At 41.3% G+C, this 22222-nt stretch overlaps 2 protein-coding genes across 11 annotated transcripts in view; one reads left to right on the top strand and one right to left on the bottom strand.

Moving 5' to 3' along the window:
• The first annotated feature begins 1001 nt into the window (after positions 1–1001).
• Positions 1002–1734, top strand: KCNE5 (potassium voltage-gated channel subfamily E regulatory subunit 5). The gene has a single exon (XM_051630368.1). It carries the CDS (start codon positions 1031–1033, stop codon positions 1487–1489), a length of 459 nt encoding a protein of 152 aa, XP_051486328.1. The 5' UTR covers positions 1002–1030; the 3' UTR covers positions 1490–1734.
• Positions 1735–6512: 4778 nt separating this feature from the next.
• Positions 6513–22222, bottom strand: part of NXT2 (nuclear transport factor 2 like export factor 2) — a 60702-nt gene continuing 44992 nt past the window's right edge. For 9 of the 10 annotated variants that reach the window (XM_051630362.1, XM_051630358.1, XM_051630366.1 and 6 more), the window contains 3 exons: positions 12241–12327; positions 10950–11094; positions 6513–10049 (listed from right to left, as the gene is read on the bottom strand). In XM_051630362.1, the coding sequence (XP_051486322.1) occupies positions 9871–10049; positions 10950–11094; positions 12241–12327 (411 nt within the window). In that variant the 3' untranslated portion in view covers positions 6513–9870. Of the gene's footprint in view, positions 10050–10949; positions 11095–12240; positions 12328–13715; positions 13776–22222 lie in introns of those variants that run through there. The other variant, XM_051630363.1, reaches the window with a different exon arrangement.

Raw genomic sequence — 22222 nt, 5'->3', positions numbered from 1 at the left:
TCTCAGAGCACTCAAAGGATTTAAAAAAAAACCCATAACAATAAGCACAGAGCCTTAGGGAGAAAAAAAATTAGTAATTGTTAACTTGCCTGTCTGCTGCAGCTTCAGTCCCCCAGCAGAGACATTCCAGGAGCAGACTAGAAATCGGCCTGCTAACATCCAGTCCTCTTCAAGCCTTCTGCTTAAGGACCCGATCCTCTTCAGACAACTGCCAATTAATTCAGCCTCTAGGCACCTGACCATCACAGCTACTGCTGCTCAAGCTCCTGTGCCCCACCACCCTTCCTTGCAACACGTTGTTGTTTTTCTCTCACACCACTCCACAGCAAACCTGCTCTGTGAGCCTGCTCGGGGCCTTCTGCATTGCTCTGCTGTAGTTGTGTCAGGATGGTGCTGGGTGGTGGCTCTTGTCCCACACAGCCCTGCCAGGCTCCCTCAGAGGGCAGGGTTCAGATGCCCATGGGTTCTGCCACAAAGAACCCTGCAGCAGGACTGGTAACTGGGCCAAAGTTCAAGTGACTAGAAGCAGCTCCTGCCTGGTTTTATTTTGGTGGACATGCATTTTCCCAAGATTTTACTTTTCTGAAAGATGATGCTTCTGTAATTCAGGAAGCCCGTAAAGGGATCTTACTGAGATTTTTTCCTCAGTTCTCTGTTCCCTCCCCGAGGGACAGGGAGCCCAGCTGGTCCCAAGCAGGGATCAGCAGTATCACCTGCACAGGACCTGCTTACAGACATGTGGGGTGCTCAGCTGTTTTCTACATCACTGCTTTTTTCCAGCTGCACCTTTCAAACACAATTAGATTATTTTATCTCCTCTAGCGTGGCAGTGCGCATTTGAATGAAATTTAGCACAGCGATGAAGTAGAATTAGCCTTTCAAGCACCAGGCTCCTTCCTCTGCCCGGGAAGGGGCAGGCTGGATTCCATACAGCGCTACGCCGGTAAGGGGGAGGCACAGCCTTGAAACACCGTGCAACGAGGGTGTGGCTGGCAGTTTGGATTTCTTGCATTTCATCCAAACTCCAGACATGATAACAAACCTCTCCACCACAAGTAACAGCTGGGTTGTCTCATCAGCGCCCAAAGCTTCGCTCCGGCTCCCACTGAGACCTGAAGCGCAAAGCCCGTTCGCCAGCGTCTCCCCCCGGGCAGGGGGCGGGCAGCGGGGCCGGGCCATGAACTGCAGCGCTGCGGGGCGGCTGCCCGCGCTGCTCAGCGCGCTGCTGCGGGAGCTGCGCCGACACGGCAACGCCAGCGCGGCCGGGGCCGCGTCGGGGCCCGGGGCTGACGCCTCGCTGTACATCCTGCTGATCATGATCTTCTACGGCTGCCTGGCCGGGGGGCTCATCCTGGCCTACACCCGCTCGCGGAAGCTGGAGTCCAAGCACGATCCCTACCACCTCTACATCGAGCGGGACTGGGGCCGCGGTGGCCCGGGACAAGCGGCCGAGGAGGGCGGCTCCGCCGAGGGCCAGCGGCCGATGTGAGCGGGTCTGGAGGGTGTCCCGGCTGCTGCCGCCCCCCCAGAGCAGCTCAGCTCTCTCCGGGCCCCGCACGGCGGACGATGGGCAGCGGGGGCGGCTGCTGCCACGGCGGGGGCTGCTTCAGCGAGCAGGGACAGGGAAGAGATGGTTCTGTGCATCAGCTCGTACAGCGCTCAAGCCTTGTCTGCAGCAACGACTGTTCTTTAACTCTCTGGATTGATTTGTATTGCTTTCTACAATAAACACCTGGCATTACGTACGTACAGAAACCTCTATCATCAGTCATTTTCGGTTCTTAGTTTAGTATCTTCTGCTTTAAAATCGGTTTGTATTCCACCTTGTTACCTCACCGCAATTGCTGCAGGCAGAGTTTAACGTAATTAAAAGCAGCTCCGCTATTGTATTATGCACCTTTCTATCACCTGAGAGCATTGATAGTTTTGCTAGGTACAGTGGATGGGAAGGGTCGGGTCAAATTCTGTTAAAGCAAATTGTTGTGGCTTACGTGGAAGTATTTATCAAAACAAAAGAGCTCAGAACCTGAAGCTGTTGCCATGAGGAAGGCACCGGGGGCGCTCCTTGGACTGTGGCTTTGCCGATTCACAGTTACATTTGGAACAGTAACGTTACACAGCTGTGTAATTCCAAGAGTATCTTTGCACAAGTTAAACCCTAAGATTAAAACAACATTCAGGATATGCTTGTTGCAAAAATACCTAGGCAGGCAAACCTTAGTTCAGATGTTCTAGCCGTGCTAAGAGTGTATCATCAGTTCTTGGTTTGGATTTGGGGTGAGGTTTTTTCCAGGTAAGGACTAATGAACAATTCCAACAAACAAATACCTTCACTAGGAATGCTGCACTACACAAACCAAACTCCTATTTTGATTTTATCCAAACCATACTGCAGAAAAAAGCAGCTTTGACAGTAACCCCAAATGAGGGATTTTTATGTTATAGACTTAGATTTTACAGCACTCATGCATATTCTTTCCAATAGCAAAATGGTCTCAAGTTCTTCATATATTTGCAATTATTGCATCTTGCTCTCCCTGCTATAACTTTATGGGGAATCTTTGTAAACTGGATACCTGAAGTGATTAGGTTTTTTTAAAAAAAAAAAACACAACAAAAATCCTTGAGAGGACTGGTAGTTATCAAGACAACTTTATCACTGTAGAAAACTACTGCAACATCCACAGATCAAATTACAAGGTACTACTAGATATCAAACAGTATTTTGTGAATACCTGGACATTTTAATAATGGAAAAGTATGGGGTGGGGAAAAAATTCAAGCTCCAAAAACTATTTAAATGGGAGTATATGCAATAGTACTTTATGCCAGCACTGTATCAGTAGAGGTGTGTGAAATCTTTAGCTCAGCAAAGAAAATGCAGTAGCCAGCATCATGTGGGGAAAAAGGATGGTAGAAAAACTAACAAACTGCCAAGATTCTTAAAATCCCCTATCAAGTAGTTAGACAACAATAAAAGGTCTAGTCAGCTACTTCTACCTACAAGGATTCAGACAGTACCTCTGGAAAATGCAAGTACTAACTTCAACCTGGACTTTTTGAAGAGCCATATGCAATACACACACATATATCTGTATATTTTAAGCTGCAGAAGCTGTCTAATGAACTTTCACACTGGGATAACTGTAGCACTGTATCAGCCCCACTTCAAGACTTTCTGTGAGCATTTCCTTTAGTACAATCAGAATTAAGATGACCACAACCAAAGTCTCCCCCTATAGGAAAGAGGGAATCATTATGCATACCCAAAACTATTTAACCTGTCTCAATGATGAATTTATCTTTTTCTGCCTGACTGCTGCCCATTAGCAGGACTCTGGCCTCTAAGAGGCATTACCAGATGAATAGTTTAGAAAGTATTTGGGAACTAGAGTGTTAACTGCTACAGGTGAACTCTGGTAGATGAGACAAGAACAGGGGAAGGACTGATAGTTTTGAGTAGGAGAGAGGGGCACACATTAAAGTGTCAATGCAGTGGACACTACAATGGGTGCCTAACACATTTTATTTAATACCAGCTGGTTATTAACTGCTTCATCCTAGAGACAAATCTGAAAGATGGTTGTGGCAGTCCCTCCGAGTCAGTGTCCTACAAATACCACTGATTACACATCTTCATAATCCATTTTTCTTCCCCCAACCCAAATGCAAAGTATGTGCAACACACTGTATTTGGGTCCTACCTACAAAAAAAAGGGCTGCCCTTGTGAAAATGTTTACCCTTCATCACAGAGTTCACAAATAAAGAAAGCACAAGATTTCCTGCCAAGAAAGTAACAAAACATGTAACTCTAATTATCTGCTGTTCTATCTGTACCTTTCAATACCTGAAAGAATCACAAGGTCTTGGTGAACTGTAGTAATTTGTGATTTACATCAGTCCATCTATTCTTATAGTTACAGTTCAACCAGATATTTAAATAACACCATTGTGCATTAATTGTAGCTTATACTGGAACAAGATACACATCATATAGCTTAAAAATAAAAAATACACCATATATACAGATAGGCTTAAATACATCTACAAATACTTAAATATACCAATGCAGCTGGCTATTTAGATGTGTTTATTCACGTTACACATTTCTAATAGTCATGGTGTCTCTAGTAGATAATTTTTCAGAATTCTGTACAGGGATGCTGCCCAGTTGTGTAGGGATGGGGATAGCAAGGCCAAGGCACAGCAGGAGCTGAATTTGGCAAGGGACACAAAGAATAGTAAGAGCTTCTACAGGTATGACAGCCAGAAACGGCAGGTCAAAGCAAGCATACTCCTCTAATGAACATGACTGGCAAACTGGCTGATGTAGTTGCTGTGCCATTTTCCATGATATCTGAGAAGTCATGGCAGTCAGGTGAAGTCCCTGGTGACTGGAAAAAGGGAAACATTGCACCCATTTTTAGAAAAGGCAGAAAGGAGGAGCCTGGTAACTACCGACTGGTCAGACTCACCTCTGTGCCTAGGAAGATCATGGAACAGATCCTCCAAAAGCTATGCTAAGGCACATGGAGGTGACTCGAGACATCCAGCATGACTTCACCAAGGGCAAGTCCCACCTGGCCAGTCTAGTGGCCTTCCATCCTTGGAAACGTTCAAGGTCAGGTTGGACAGGGCTCTAAGCAACCTGATCCAGTCTAAGATCTCCCTGCTCACTGCAGGAGGGTTGGACTAAATTAACTTTAAAGGTCCCTTCCAACCCAAATTATTCTGTAATTGTATGAATGTAGGCTTCAAAGTATGCATGCATACCTCCTGGCTTACAGAAAGCATGGAGTGCAAAGGTAAGGGGAAAGATTCCCAGATTCAGGACAGAAAGACTTATCTAATTTGTCTTCCTGCCTACATGAGGTCACAAATCTCAGAATGATCTATGTCATGTTCTGAAGACAGTGCCAGTTTATTATTGCCTATGTTTACATCTCACTGTAATTTTTGGTGCAGTAAGTCTGCAAGAAAATAAAGATTGTTTTTATTCCCTATACCTGTCTCACATCTGACCAATCATCAGGGAATAAAAACCAGTGGAAGACCACTACACAAATGGTAATTTCATTTAGAACCATAAACTGTCAAGGTAATGTAGAACCTATAATTCTAAAGATACAAAATATTTTTCAGTGCATTGTTCTTTTTATAGTTTTTTCCTCATAAACATACAGTACCATTTTTTGCTGTAGTTCACATACTGTTTTAAATTCTGTTAAATCACAAACTGAAGAGGGAAGTGTAGCATGGGATAGTTAAAGAGGGGAGTTGGAGTTCTATTAGACTGACAAGTGAGCTTTCCATGTGAATCAAGCCCTCAGTTTCTTGAAGACTCTCCAATGAAATCTACACCCATAGAGTTCAGAAGGAAACAGGAATCCGATGAAACCACTTTAGACTGCCCTACCAAGCAGCAGTAGCCCAGGACTGGGAGAAATGTAACACAATTAAGCCCTACAAAGTAGCAAACTTCAGTCCATGAGGAATTCAAGCTTCTTAAATCAATTCAGCTACAAGTAAGAACTCACAATAACCCTGTGAATCGTTTCATCCAGATGAGCCTTAGGATTCATCATGGATGTGTTGAATTCTGAAGAAAAATATACTTTAAATGCTCAGAACCCAGGAACATGCTGTAACTGACAGAAGGTCACACTGCAGAGCTGGTAATGTAAGTTCACATCGAGTTCATTCTTACTCTGTTGGCATGAATACACACACTGAAGTACTGAACACCTAAGAACTCATATTGTGGTGTACAGAGACCTTGATAAATGCAGCAACATTATTTTTGTTAATAAGTCAAATACATTGTGTAATGGTTGGAAACCTTAAAAAAAATGAAACTGCAAACCCACTGGGACTGAACTGAATTAGACTGTAAGAAGACAAAAATTAGCCACTGAAATCTACACCTTCAAACACATAGAGAGCCTTACAATATTTGGCAGTAATTGTTTCTCAAACACATTTCTAAAACAATTTTTCCATGCAAACACTGACCTTGCATTAGCATCCTCATCTTTTCACTGCCAGCAACTAACAGCTGCTATCTACACTGTGTTCATTAGTAATTTGATGTTTCAAACAGAAAAATAAAGTGAATAAATCATCAATTACATTAACCGTTCCTTATTTGAGGGCTTAATTTCTTCTTAGCGAAGAAACAGAGGAGGCACAGCATGTTCTCAGTTAAAATATTTACAATCCATGGATCTGACACAAGTTTTGTTTTGACTTCACCCAGGTATTTGTTGGACAGCAGTTTAAATTCAGTACATTTCAGAGGGAAACATCAATCTGAGATTGTTACTCTAGCGACTTCAACGTTGTTTAATGCTTGAAAGTGCTCTTTGTGAGCCATTTGCTATAGGGTTATTGTTCCAGACTTTTTTTTTTTTTACTGTGGCAGTGACAGAGCTCACAGGCAGCCTGTTCTGCAGTGTCCCAGCACCATGCTGCAACAATCAGAACACGCAATTCACACCTAGAAGACAAGTAGTAAAGAAAAGGAAGCCACAAATTATTTATTGCAGTTTTAATACCATAAGAACAAACTATGAAAACTTCTGATAATAAAAAAGCGGAACACCAGGTAGGTTTTTGGTTTGCCCCTTTTTTTTTCTTTTAAATTCATCTTACAAGAGGTCTTAAACAATTTAAAAAACTTATAAAATATATTCAAGTGTGAAAAGTTACTTTACTGACAAACAGCATTTCTTGGTCACGTGCTTCTCTCCAATCAGGATAAGGAAGTGTATGTATATCAAAACCATCAGAACAAATAACTTTTCTCCATTCCAAGAAACAGCACAAGCATCTTAAGTCAATTTAACTGTAGTATGACAAAAAAACAAAGCAACATAAAAAATAGTGACAATACAGGAAATATATACTAAAAAGATCTAGCAAGTCTTCTCTAGCCACAACTTAGTATGTGGAAGTGCTTAGCTCTTCAGGTGGCTTTGTTTCAGTGACTGGGTTGTACATAAGTAATGTGGTATCAAATGGCCAAAAAAAAAAAAAAAAGGTAGTATTAACTCCTGTTTGCAGTTTGGAGCATAAACATGTTTACTTTATAGATGCCCATTGTAAATTTCGGATATTTCAGCAGAGTCAGCAACAAGGAACAGCCACATGGCTTTGTACTGAATGGATGTATGTTCTTTTCTGCTAGAACTTTAGCACACGAGTTTTTAACAAGCAGCACAGAGCTGCAGCATCCCCAACTCCTCCAGCTAGTATGGAAGAGATGTTTGTGTTTATGCCATTAATTACTCAGTTGAAAAATCACTAATTTAATCTAATAGCTAAATTATCACTTAGTATGTTCCATAAAAATATTTTGGAAAACAGCATTTTCAGTTATAAAGAGCAACAGCTACTCATGGGAGAACTGAATCATCCCAAGTGATCCTTATCAAAGACAATGGAAACAGGGAGCACATAATGGGCACGTCTCCCTAGACCAAACCAATTATTTTCTAAAAGATTTCCCTCCAAGAACCCCTATATGCCTGTCAAGTCCAATTCCAACGATACATCTTTCTTAAGAGTTTAAACTGGGTTTGTTCAGCTAGGCCAGTTAGTAAGTTTCCTAAGTAACGTTCCAGGTAGTAGTGGCTTTTTTTGTTTGGTTGTTTTTTTAAAATATTAATTATGGGAGTCAGATTTAAAAGCAGCCAGCATTTGAATAGCATAAAAAAGAATTGAGAATAACTTTTCATTGAAACATTGCCTTACATATTCTAAATCTCCCAGTCTGTCTAGAAAAAGCTTAAAAACTACTACACAAATTAAAACTGGAATAGAAATATCCAATAAGTGTTTATTCCCAGGACAGGCTTATCAAGTACAGATATGAGTGTGTGTTCTGGTGACTGCCTTCAAAGTTTAACAAGCAAACACTACAGTTGACCCATCACTACATTTCAAAAGTCAAAACCATGTTTTGTTTATGCAAAGCAGATCTGTAACACTACTTGTAATCAACAGCGAATAAAAAAAACAGAAAAGCACACCATGTCAGTGTCACAGTTTAACAATTCTTTATCAGTAACCAGCAAACGTAGGATTAAAGTTTTCTTTTCAAACTTGTAGAAGAAATACAAATATATATGAACCTCACATATTCTGTTAAGAACAAACAGTAATTAAATAGTGATCCTTTCTTCACTACATACAGATATAACAATGTATTTACAGTATTTACAGTTTTCAAAAATTATGGACTTCTTGCATCGTTTAGAAGGAATTCATATTGTTCAGGCTGAAAAATAGTTACACAGTAGTTCGGAACATAAACAGCTTCTGAATCAGGTCAGGTTACTAATTGTAACTTACTGATGTAAAGACTAGAGTGCCTTAAAAGGAATTAAACCCACCCATTTCATCTAAACATCCCATTATTTGTGGGATTACATCACAAGCTACAGATGTGTTACACAATTTAGATAATGCTCGTCTTCCTAGTTTTTCCAATTTAAATCATAACAGCAAGTGAGCTGTAGTTGTAACTGCTTTTGTATTTAGGTTGCTGCTGTCATTGCAACATGTATTAAATCAGAGTTACATGCTCCCCCCATGTATTTTCAATTACAAGCAAGTGTACTCATGTATATAGCTAACTTTTTTTTTTTCACTCAGCTTAAAATAGAAACATACCAGTTTGAAACACACCTGCAGATAAGATATATTCTTAAGTTCCCACGTTAAGATGGAGTCTTAACCTGCAGCCTTGAAAACTGTTTTAAAGCAGTTGAAAGTTTTAAACCGCAAATTTAAAGCAAGACACTAAAAAGTCCCAGAATCAATAATTAAAGTTAATAATTAAAAATAACATGAAAACTACAGTAAAAATCTGCATGAGAGGAAGAAGCATTTGTGTTCAAAGCTACTCTTCTAAGACGGAAATAATCAAAGCACCTGTTTAGAATAACAGTACTGAGAAGAAAAATTGAAGGCTTCACAGTAATACACACTTTCAGTGCTACTAGTATTTCCTGTAAAGACAGCAGGGATTCAAAACTTGCAGACTGAATATGAGAAAAATAGCCCAAACTTCATAGCAACAGAAATAACAATTAAAGGAAACAAATGATGTAACTGACCTACTTCCTACACTGCCAGACTTCAAAAGAAAAATAATCAGTTTGAAGTCCTTCACATGCACGTGACAGAGTTGTTGGCATGGGGGCTTGGAATCATTCAGCATGCCCTACACACCAATCAGTGTAAGTGAATTACAAACAAAGCCTGAGAAGCTCAAGCCAAAAGGCTAGCTGATGAGATGATTTAGTCCTTTTGTATCAGGGAAGCCAACATTAGCTCCAGCGCTGTATTTGCTACTTTCACAAACGGTAGAAATCAGCCAATCCTTCCTAGCCTCTCATAATCAAGACTAGGAAGCTTTGAGAATTCTATCTACATGCCACAAACACCTTCTTCAAAAGATGGAAGAAGATGCTACTGTAAAATCAGATCTTTTCAAAGTTGAAGCAATTTGGTCAGCATTGTACATTAAGAGGATTTTGTGTTCAACTAGAGAGTTTCAGCATTCATCATTACAAACAAGGAGTCTGGAAGTGGCAGCATAGCTGCATGTAAGGCATTTCAGGAATGATTCCACCACACCTCACTGCCGTCAGCATTTTTTTTTAAGTTCAACTAACACAAGCAACCTCTCACATTTTAAATTTGTTTACTACTAAACCTATGGTCACAACGCTGAAACATCCATGGACCTTCCAGAGGACAGAGGCAACACGAAGAGCGAGCATGTCCCAGGCGTGGAGAACGGCCGCCTGCACCGCCAGCTGCAACGTGTGGGAGGAGAGGTCACTTCCTGCAGCCAGGCCCCACTAACTGGCCCAGTCCTGAAAACGGAAACAGTCACTGGCGATCTTCCACACTGTGTTGGTCGGTGTGGCTTGTGCTGTCAGCAAGAAGTTCTGATTGAAGTAGCGCTGCTTGTCACCGTCAAATTTTACTGTCCCACTTGTCACCACGAGGACTGTCGTCTGGCCTTGAGTAGCTTGCTCTCCACAAGGAGAAAAAGTATAAAGAAAACAACTCAAACAAAGACTAACAAGTAAAAAAGTAGGAAATGTACATAGATGTTTCATTCAAGTCTGGTTATACTAGTTACAGGCTAACAACTGGTTACATATCCATGAAAAATACAGGTGTGTTGCATCACTTCTATACAGACAATGGTGTATTCACTCGCCCAATGCTACTTTTGAATGGCTTTTGTATTTTTATTTCATGCTGTTCACGGTAGAGCACTGTAACAAACACTTGAGTTTTTGCTTAGAGTAAGCTCATCATTTGAGAGACACACATATATGCTTATATTTAACAAGCTGCATACACTTTCCCCCACTATTAGAGATTATACTTTTTTCACAGCAAAGAAAGCATGTTTGACCACAGGCTTTTTCCCTGCTTCTGCTCCCAAGATATCCATTAGAAGTGATTTATTAGCTTCTCAATTATGTAAGCCTTTCTTTAGCCATTGTTAATCAGAAGTCTAAATAACATCTATTCTAGATGTAAAGAAATCAAAGTACATACAGGTTAATTATCTGTTCCACATTATACTGCAGGTCAGTATCAGAGGCTACAGCAGAGGTTTCTTGACCCTTAGACATTGTCAAGGACAACATAACCTGATAAACCAGACTTTCAATACACAAAATACATCACATCTCAACATGATCTTAACAAAAACATCCTCAAAGTATTTTCCCAGACATAAAAAAAGAAGTGTGGAGTTGCTGCATCTCTTGATTTGTGCTTTGTTTATGCACAACTTGCCATTTCAACCCTCAGTATTTTCTCTAAGCTCGTTCCAAAAACAACTTTAGGCACTATTGTAATTGCAGTTCACTTTCAGTAGTTATAAAAGGACTGTAAGTAAATTGTAATACAACCTTACCGTGAACAGGCTGGCAATCCAACACATGAACCTGGAATTCAGTAGATGGCAACATTTCAAAAAATTTATTCAGTTCTTCTTGCCCGGACACTGCATTGCCATTCCAAACTAATGTTGCTTTGTCCAAATAAAGTCTTGTTAAAGCCTGTGTGATATTGAAAATACATACTTTGGGAAAACACGTAAACACATGCTATGGACAACATACAAAACAACATTCTTTGAAACCTTATTACTACTGACTACTTCTGTTACTTCCACAGACAAATTGCTCTTCTGAAATATAAATTCCTTTCAACAATTAGTGCTCTTGCCCAAGGATGAAAACTAGCTGAAACATCATCTGCTTTAAGTTGCATAGTGACCCATATGCCTCCAAATGTAAATGCTGACAAGATTCCTTTAAAAAAGTTAGTGACAGAATTGAACTAGTTGCTAGCAAAAGCATAGTGCTGCCTTTCCAGAATAACTTACAGCTGATGGTTTTTTTGGGTGTGTATATGCACAACACAGATTATGTCAGGAAAGTGTAAATTCAAGTAAAAAGAAAAAGAGAGTTAATGAGACCAAGAACAGTGAAAATTAAAAAGGACGGTTATCTGCAGCAGCAGACCAGAACTCTCCAAATGTTTCATAAGCTGTAACAGTTGAGTAACTGCCTAACTCTCCTCCCAGCTGTTGACAGATGCCTGTATAATCTACTTATCTGCAAAGTGACTATGAAGTAACATGCAACTGCTGATATTTTCACATAATCTAGAAGCAGTTACATTAAAATACAGATAAAATTCTAAAGAACAGTCTCCACAGCTCTCTTCTGGTACCAATATCTGCTACATGATACCACATCAATGGAGGCTTCAGAGCCAGACAGAGCTGCTCCATTTCATCCTCAAGAACTCCTGAAGATGCCCAGAAACAGAAGTGGTAACTGCTAATAACAGAAGTTTGGAATAAAAATAAGCTAAATCCTGACTTCAGAGACAAATAAAGCAAGTTTTATCTGCCTGTACTGATCAAACACTGTACCTGTAAAACACAGTTGGACAGGAACTGAATGAACTATTGTAATGAAGAAGTCTAAGGCACTTTCTACCAGGGCCCCTTTTACAACACAGCTGCACAGTAACACAAAATCCTCTAGGGAGCAGTCTGAGAGGAATAGAGGTCTCAACCTGGCCAGTAAAATACATGGTAACCAACTTTCAGGTGCTTTCAAATGTAGTGCTAGTTAGCAAAGCAAGAAAAAATGCATGAGACAGTTCCAACTATTGTAAAAATATCTACATACCCTCCTTCTTTTATCCATTGTCTCATAATAAATATTGACAAATTCATCTGCAGCTCTACAAGCTTGATCCACATAGGTTTTGAAATCCTGGAGAGAAAAAATAATACCAAATAATTAAAGTTAGGCAATTTTATGCAACCCAGTAATCTACATAATTTCTCCAGCAAGTAACCTCACTGAAAGATTATGTCAAATAATGTTGAAATAGATCCCAAGCTCCTTTTGTACTTCCAGGAAGTATCAGCTTTTAGCAAGGTGACAGTTTTGAGATTAGTACGTATAGATACACTTACTAGCCTATCAAATCATCCCTGCTTACTTCACAAAACCAAATACTCTCATGTTACTCCATAATATTATTTTTCTCTCTCTCTGTAAGGACACAAGCCTGCTTTTCACCCTCCTCTCTTCTGCAGCAATGTCTGCACCCACAGGCCAATTCCAAACAAATATGGCGAAGTAGTCTTAGAGATGCTGTATTCCAGCAAGTGCCAAGAGAAACTCTTTGGCACTTGAAGATCAAGAGTATTAGACCTACTATTAAGGGATCAGTGATTATAACAGCCTGTTACATTACTAAGAGTGGATGGCTGATACCCCTCAATCAGCACACATTTGCACACATTCACTTTCTAACCAGCAGTCAAACCTATTATCATTTAACTGCCAAAAAGACACAACAGGTGCTAGGGAGAGCATTAGAAAAACACCTGAAGAATGGAATGAGCTGTTAGGGTACCTGTAATGTAAGTCAAATGGAAAATAAGCCTCATTAGTTTTGATACTCCAAGGCAAGTTCTTTCTAACTGTAGTCCAGAATATGTTTTTAAATTTTGAGAACAATTTAGGTCACAGAAACTTCTGGAAATCATCTGGTCCAAATCCCTGCTCAAAGCAGAGCCAACTTCAAAGCTTGATCCAAATTCAAAGTTAGCTCTGACTGGTCAGAGTCCCTATCTCCAGTCACGTTTTAAACAACTCTGCGGGTGGAGGTTTCAGTTTCTTCAAGCTCCTGTTCCAATGTTTCAGCACCTCACTTGGGAATCCTTCGTCTTAGTATTTAAGAGGAAAACCATACTTCAACCAACCAACAAAAAACCCTCTGAAGGCTGACGACAATTCCAAGAAGTTAGCCAAACTACGCGGCCGCCGTGGAACACGGCGGTTCCTCACACAAGCCACTCTCTGGCCTTAGGCCTCTGTGGGAAGACGCTGCGGCGCTGGCGGCAAGGGGGGTCCGGCCGCGGGGGAGCAACCCGCCGAGCAACCCGCCGCGGCCGTTCGGAAACCAGCGCTGCCCGTGAGAACCCGGGGCTGAGGGGCCCGTCGGAAGGCGCCAGACACACAGCCCTGCTCCGAGGCGCTTCCCTCCCTGCTCCCACCCCCCCGGGCCCGGGGCAGCTCCTGGCGACCGGGCCGCCCCTGCCGGTGCTTTCAGGCTTCCCCAGAGCCCGTCCCGGCCCTCCCGGACTCACCACCGAGGCCGCCATGGGCAGGCGAGGCGCGCGAGCGGCGGGCGGGCGCCGGATGTGCGCCGCGCTCGAGCCCGCCGCTTCCGGCCGCGAGCGTCCCCCGCCAACAGCCGTCCGGCCCGGGCAACCGGCACCGGGAACGGGCCCGGGAACGGCCCCGGGAAAGAGGAGCCCAAGCTCCCTCCTGTCCGTAAAGCGCAGGAGGGGGCCCCGGCCGGTGAGGGCCCAGCTGCCCGAGGGACAGCCCGGTGGCGGGCACCGGTAGGAAACGGGCTACAGGAAAGGGCAGGAACGGCGTTTCTTCCTCCAGCTTCAAAAGCAACAGGTTTTGGTGGTTGTGAGGGTCTGACAGTAGCTCAAGCACAGCCTGCAGCGCTGCCGGACTGAAACGGCGCTGCTGTTGCCCTCCGTTGTAATTAATGCGGTCATCTGACTTTCTGTGACAATGTGCTTGTCTGGGGAGAAGTGCAAAGGCATCAGACTGCCTCCCCACAGGGCCTGTATGAAACAATCAGTGGTTTTATTAATAAAAACCTCTGAGTTTGGGTGCTCAAAATATTCCAGTTGTGAAAATGTTCAAGAAGTCTTACGTGCTTGGCTTGGCTAATAGTATTTAAGTGATCTATATGTTAATTCGTGAATGCAAACAAAGATAAAGGTGCCTCACATCCCTGACAATAAGCTGAGTAGAAAATCACACCTATTATTTACTTGATGGCACAAGTGCAACTTGTTAGCAGTCATTATTATGAATGTCATTTGGACTGGTACTTGGAGCTGCACATAAACAGTTTCACAGGTACCACACACTGTCTGGGAGACTGTGGATGTAAAAACAGGTCAGTGCGAAAGACCGTGCGTGTGATTTCACGTACATCTTAGACCTCTGTGCTCTTCCTGCCTGCAGCCTTTCTCCCCATGGATGCTGCCGCTCCCGGCAGCGCCGTCCCGGGGTCCCGGCTGCGGGGCTGGCCGGGCAGGAGGCGCTCGGGCCTGCGCTCCCCCTGCAGGGAGGGAGCTGAGCAAGTGCACAAAGGAAACTAGCGCTGTTTTCTTGGAACGACCCGAGCCCTAAGGCTGGCTGGTTAAATCTTTGTCATGCGGTGAGTAACAGGAAAAGACCTGGCAAGACTCAAGAGGTCTGCAGATAGTTATTAAAGATGATGTGGAGCTGACTAGAAGAAATCACTGAAGGTGACAGACACTCTGGAAATGCAGAGGTACATCTGTGACAGGGCTGCTGGGAGAGGACTGCGCTTGGGTCAGGGCATCTGAGGCTGTGCCCTTTAGTGTACTGGATCGCATCCAGTGGTGTCAGCTGCGCACTAATTTGTCACGGCTGTGTGGGAGCTGTATCACTATGAAACAGCATATCCTGCTGAATGAACAACTGCTCAATGAAGACTGCCTAGTAGGCAAGTTCAAACATCCTTCCCTTCAAAATCTGAAGTGTCACTACACCACATTATCTATTAGCTGCAAATTAATAAAAATATTTCATAAAACATCTCTCATATAAAGAAGAGCTATCATCAATTTCCAAATAAAAATGCATGGCACTGGAATTTGATAAGATTTTTTCAAGGTCACAAAGTAGTCTCCATCTGAAACATGTAAAAGATTTTCTGCCAGACCCCTTTCAGTTGCTTTCCCTTGAGCAAGCCTTTGGGTTTTCAAGTCTTAAGAGTAGCATGAGCACACACAATTTTCACTTTGTGTTGAACAACTTACAGCCATACTGTATATTGCCCAAATATTCCCTAAATATACACTTGAATTTAGTTCAAATAACAACTGAGTGCAGCTCCTAATTTCTCTTCAAAAGCCCTTATAACCCTATCTTTATCTTCAATATCTCAAGCCAACACACCCATGCTCCCCAGCCCTTTATTTTCCAGAAGGAACATCTAAGATAGAAATGCCAAAATGGCTCAGCAGAAAGGACACTGAGCTCCCAGGCAGAGTTCAAGTGGTTTACATTAAGATGACTTATCAAAATACCTTTACATCTGAAGATGGTTCCTAGGATGTCACTCCAGTCTACAAGAAGGGCAAGAAGGAGGACCCGGGTAACTATAGACCGGTCAGCCTCACCTCCATCCCTGGAAAGGTGATGGAACAACTTGTCCTTGGCACTATCTCTAGGCATATCAAGGAGATGGGGGTCATCAAGTGCAGTCAACATGGTTTTACCAAGGGTAAGTCATGTTTGACTAACCTCATAGCCTTCTATGAGGAAATTACTAGGTGGATAGATGATGGTAGAGCGGTAGATGTGGTCTATCTTGATTTCAGTAAAGCATTTGACACCGTCTCCCACAGCATCCTTGTAGATAAGTTGATCAAGTATGGGTTTGATGATCAGGCAGTGAGGTGGATCAAGAACTGGTTGAAAGGAAGAAGTCAGAGAGTTGTAGTCAATGGGGCAGAATCTAGTTGGAGGCCTGTGACTAGTGGAGTCCCTCAGGGGTCGGTACTGGGACCGGTGTTGTTCAATATCTTCATCAACGACCTGGATGAGGGCACAGAATGTACCCTCAGCAAGTTTGCTGATGACACCAAGCTGGGAGGAGTGGCTGACACACCAGAAGGCTGTGCTGCCATTCAGAGAGACTTAGACAGGCTGGAGACTTGGGCGGGGAAAAACCTGATGAAGTTTAACAAGAGCAAGTGTAGAGTTTTGCATTTGGGGAAGAAAAACGCCATGCACCAGTACAGGTTGGGGGCTGACCTGCTGGAGAGCAGTGTAGGTGAAAGGGACCTGGGGGTCATGGTAGACAGGAGGATGACCATGAGTCAGCAGTGTGCCCTTGTGGCTAAGAAGGCCAATGGCATCCTGGGGTGTATTAGAAAGGGTGTGGTTAGTAGGTCAAGAGAGGTTCTCCTCCCCCTCTATTCTGCCTTGGTGAGGCCACATCTGGAATATTGTGTCCAGTTCTGGGCCCCTCAGTTCAAGAAGGACAGGGAAGTGCTTGAAAGAGTCCAGCGCAGAGCCACAAGGATGATTAAGGGAGTGGAACATCTCCCTTATGAGGAAAGGCTGAGGGAGCTGGGTCTCTTTAGTTTGGAGAAAAGGAGACTGAGGGGGGACCTCATCAATGTTTACAAATATGTAAAGGGTGAGTGTCAAGACGATGGAGTTAAGCTTTTTTCAGTGAAGACGAGTGATAGGACAAGGAGTAATGGATACAAGTTGGAGCATAGGAGGTTTAAGATGAATATCAGGAAAAATTTTTTTACTGTAAGAGTGACAGAGCACTGGAACAGGCTGCCCAGAGAGGTTGTGGAGTCTCCTTCGCTGGAGACATTCAAGACCCGCCTGGACGCCTTCCTGTGTGATGTACTCTAGGTGACCCTGCTCTGGCAGGGGGGTTGGACTAGATGATCTTTCGAGGTCCCTTCCAACCCCTATGATTCTATGATTCTATGATTCTATGATTCTATGATTCTATGATTCTATGATTCTATGATATGCAGCTCTACTACACCCACTTAACATATGGAAGAGAAATTTTGAGTCAGTTTAGATCTTGCAGACCAAATCAGAGGCAAAAAGTTTAGCTTTGTTGAAATAACTGGGATCAGTTATGACAACTGTTAGACAAACTTAGGTATATGGGGTATTTTTGACTCTATAATCAATAATGGTAACCTTTATTACTTGCTGGAAGTCTTCCCAGATAGCCAAAACTAAGAGCAATGAATTACAGTTGTAAAGTAATTCTTACAAGTGACTGCTTTATAACTTCAGTCAAATCTACTCAAAGTATCATAGCTAATGATAAGTAAAAATGTATAAGCATGTGTATCAGGCTTAGAGGCAGAACAAGACAATTTTAATTTTGCATGGCAGTAGCACTTTACTCTCCAACTTCTGGAAAACTAGAAGGAAAAATCTAAGCAACTTCTAAACTTATGGTAAATTGCACTAGGGGTCCATCAGAATCTGGAAAAAAAGGGACTGTGAGACTTGTGGCCATCACCGTCCCTTTGTTCTGTCCAGATCAGACTATCAGATATTTATAGGTACCAGAAGCTGGAAAATTAATTACTTTTCCAGGGATGCTTTCAATAAAAGCAGCATTTTTAAAAATCAGAAACACAAACAGGAAAAAAGGGACTTTTGCTTGTGAACAATTTTTCATGTTTTTTTGGTTAAAAATAATTTTCAAGTGTCTGATTTTTTCCCATTATCTTTTCCCCTTCAGAAAAGAGAACTCTTTCGAAAGTAGTCTCATTTGGTTTAAAATAAATGTCATTAAAAATGAATTTTTATTAATCATTTTTTTGATCTGCTATAGATGGAGCACTAACCACTCCACATTATATATATAATAGAACTACTTGGCAAAGTTCACTCAGATAAAAAAGGCCTGCAGGGCTTGAGTTATGGCTATTATACGCTGTCTGAAATTGTTAGTTCAGGTCAGCTCGTACCACCTCTGAACTTAATTTACATTTGGCTCAGACTTGACTGCTGGGCATCAGTAGGTAGCCACAACAATTAACTGTTTAGTGGGATGACTTAACAACCATTGAATGCTACCTGGTATTTCTCCAGGGCAAATGTACCTGTGACCATTTAAGGAATAATTTTCCAGTGAAGAACCACTTACTTCCAGCTGGATGTCACTTGTATTTTTTTTATATGTAGACAAGTTATAAAAATTCTGTGTGATTATTAGTGGAGTGCATGCCTTCAGATTTGTATAAAAATGTTTTACTTTAATTCCCTAAAAACTGTAAAGCAATTGGCTTTGAGCATCTGAATTGTGGTTCTATGATTGGCTGAGCTGGCACAACAGCTCTGCAGCAGTGGATGCAACACACCATTCTTTCTGACTTCCCTGCTCTCTGTGTTACCTACTCCCTCTGTTCTGACTATCAAGTTCACCTTTTGCAGAGCTCATTTAATTAGCTAATGCTATGGAAGATGTCACCTTTTCTTCCCCTTCATATACCTGGCAAGATAAAATGGATCAAAGAGTGGTCTTGTATGGGGTTGTCAAATAAACGTAAGTAAGTTTATGGCTGGGAGGAGAAGGGGGGGAAGGAAAAGAGAGGTGGGACAAGCACCAACACTCTGTTAATGCCAACTCATGCCATGCTGTGAAGTGATACCTCGTGGCTGCCACTTGAATTTGATACACATGTGACCCACTGCCAAAGCTCTGTGGTCCCATTTTTTCTCCTGTGCTATCCTGAGTTGTGCATTCCCATCACTTCCTTGCTGCCTGAATTTGTGTAGATACTTCAAGGCTGAAAATCATGCTGCTGTTGAGTTGATTTGCAGCTCATTTCCCTCATCTCTACCGGCACAAGGGAGGTGATGGCAGCATACAGTGAGGGCAGGACTGACTTGGGTTGGCTTACAGCAGCTGTGGAAGCACACCCAGCCAGTCAAAAAGTAAATAAATAAATAAAACTGACTACAGAGATTTAGAGCCAAGCTGGGAAAACTGTGAATGTCAAGCAAGCAGTAGAAGTAGTTGCAGTGTTGTAGTAGTTTTTCAAGCACTCTTCTGGTTTGTATAATGGGAGCTCTTCTCGTTAGAGAGGTGAGGGTATTTTCAATATTTATGTATGTATGAAATCTATTTTGACAGTGTATCTGACTGCCTGGAAACCTAATTTTAGATATACCTGAAAAACTACGTCCTTCTAATGGGATAGCATCAATATAGTGAAAGTACACTCATTAACACTCTGCAGACCACAATGCTTGTTGACACATCTGCTAAATAAACTCATTCCATCATTAGACCATAATTCCCACTGAGGGAATATATGACCTCATTGAAATCTAGGATGGTCTCTTCTAAATGTTGAACACACACACACACACACGTGATAATTTTAATCTCACATCTGACTAATTAAGAATTATTTAGTAAAGGAAATGAAGTTGGAATGTGGTACATTTTCTTAGTGTGAGGAAAGAATCAAGCTCACTGTTTTCACTTTGGGAACACAGATAGCAAAGAGTACTGATGAAAAGTAACTCTAAAGTAGATTAATTAGGTTCTCACCACAAGTATAAACAACTAAATTGTTTCAGGAATATAACATGAAATCTGTTTTAGTCTTTCTCATTATATAGATTATGAGACATGGATTGGAAAACAATTTCATTGGCAAAGCCAGTACATCTATTTTTGTCTTTTGAGTTACTTGTTAAATTATGCAGGAAAAAAATTTGTGTTAGAGTTTATAACCTGTTTCTCTTAACACTAGTAGTTGCTAACTTACATTCCATAAGCTTCACCTGCTTATCTTTCACTTACAGTTTAATGAAATCAACGAGCTAAATCAGTGGAGCATCCTAATTCTATACAAAGGCCTTTAGTCTCTAGGGAAAGAAAAGAAATCTTCATTAAAACAGATTAATCCTCATCTAGTTGTCTACTTCTGTGACCTTTTGCATGGACAGAGTAAAGAAAAGCCAAAGCCCAAAAAGAAATGAGCTGTATGAATGCCTGGAACCACCTAAAGAACGGCAACAGCATCACGTCAACTGAAAGAAAGAACTCACTAAGTGACATACAAGACAAGATAAGCATTACCACCCCAAAACATTGGCTCATATACCTTTTGCTTTATAAATATTTGAAGAAAGATAGTTGGAAGGTAACCTGATGTCAGTGGAACACTTAGACAAGAGATATAAAAACACAGATCACAGTAAAGAGAAACAGAAATCACTTATCACCTCTTTATCTGAATATACTTTAAATGCTTTGATAATATTGGTTGTTGTTGACAGTTACACAGATCAGCAGATGGTGGGAGCCTGTTAAAATTTTGCAGCAATGATCCGTTATTTTACAGTCATTAACATTTTATGGTGTACTTTTAAGAAAAGGGATTATTTAAATGGGGAAAAAAAAAAAAGAGCAAGCTTTATGTCTTCACTGTCTCTTCTCTCCATTTACAAGTAAATGTAAAACTAACAGGAATATTCAGTGGGATCCAACTTCCTACCCCTTCGATATTTGAGAAGATGAAGTGTTAGAAATATGTTGTCTCATTAAAATGAGACAATAACAATTAGCATTTGGTAAATGAGCACCCTGTCTGCTAAGTCCTGACTGAAACCCAGACCAGGTTTTGAATTTGTACTAAAACCTGAAACTAAGTATTCCCTAAATTATCAGTAGTCCAATAGCCAACTGTTAGAAAAATAGAAAAACTCCTACTAATTGAATGGGAGCCAGATCTGGCCTTCGGTTTGTTTGTTTTGTCTAAGCAGGGAATAAACAAAGCATCTTAAAAGTATAATTTTAATTAATACCTCAGTTACACAGCTTCATAGCTCAGGCTCCAGATTTAGCAGATATTTTGGCTAAATGTCAAACAATTCCATCAGCTCTTTGAAGGCAAATATTAGACAGAGACTGCATCTGAAATAATGTCCCCAAGCACCATTCAATTAACCCACTTGGCTAAAAGGTGATGCAAAAATCAATATTTTGTAACAGATGCCTTGTGCTCCAGACAAAACTGATCAATAGGCATCAGAACAACTTCAAATTAAAGACAAATACAGACAAAGTTAAAATATCAAGCAGTTTAGGTACCAAATGTATTGCAATTTAAAATAGCTCTATTATTTTGGGCAGGATATTCCTCCAGTTACAATTTCAACATATCATTGTTCTTATTATTTATCACTTTTCTAAAATAAAAATAAAAATAATTACTGCTATGTTGGGAGAACTCACAAAACAGGTGCCATTTCCCCTGTTGGTCAGACAAAAGCTGTTAATGGGAACTGTGTAGTAGATTTTCTCTGAGTATATAAATTTGACTAGACCTGAATATTTGGAATATTTGGAAACAATAGGAGACGCAGCTCAGAGCTCAAAGGATAGATTTTAGCATCAGAGGGTGTGGTATTTTGTACCTAAAAATGATTCAAGGAGATACTAAACATGTTGGTGAAACAAACATAAAAAGATAAAAAACAAATATAAAAGTTTCTTATTTACAAGCCTTTTGACAGGAAGGGCTGTCAGTAATGAAGAGGAACTGTACAAAATGAGCTGATTCCCATTTGTTTTTTTTTTCTTTATACTATAAATATACCCAGAAACAAAAGAGCAGCTCTGCCATCTTCACTAGTGAAGACTTGCATGGAGGATACCATCTACTCTTCTTTTTCCCAGATTTTCTCAGCCCTCAGCCAGGTCAAAATTAAAATGTGTAATCTGATTGTGAGTGCCCCCCTCCCTCAAATAATTTTAAGGAATATCCATAAAAACTGCAGTGGTTGGTTCCAAAGATGAGAAGGGCTTAAGAGCAAGCCCAGATACAAGTTTCCTTTTTACCTCTAATTTTTTACAGGTTCTGTTTCTTTATAGAGACCCAAAGCTAGGTCAGTGTAGAATTGCTTAAAAAGGGCCTAATCTATTTTTCTGTTGACAAGCCATCACCTTTGGAATGGATCTCTTATAACGGAAAGCATGGGAATCTTCCCACAACATTTTTACTGCCTTTACCAAATATTTGGT

This window comes from Apus apus, chromosome 12 (genome assembly GCF_020740795.1).
Source record: "Apus apus isolate bApuApu2 chromosome 12, bApuApu2.pri.cur, whole genome shotgun sequence".
Classification (NCBI taxonomy): domain Eukaryota; kingdom Metazoa; phylum Chordata; class Aves; order Apodiformes; family Apodidae; genus Apus; species Apus apus.
Note: the sequence above shows the minus strand (reverse complement) of the source record. Positions and strands in the feature narration are given on the sequence as shown.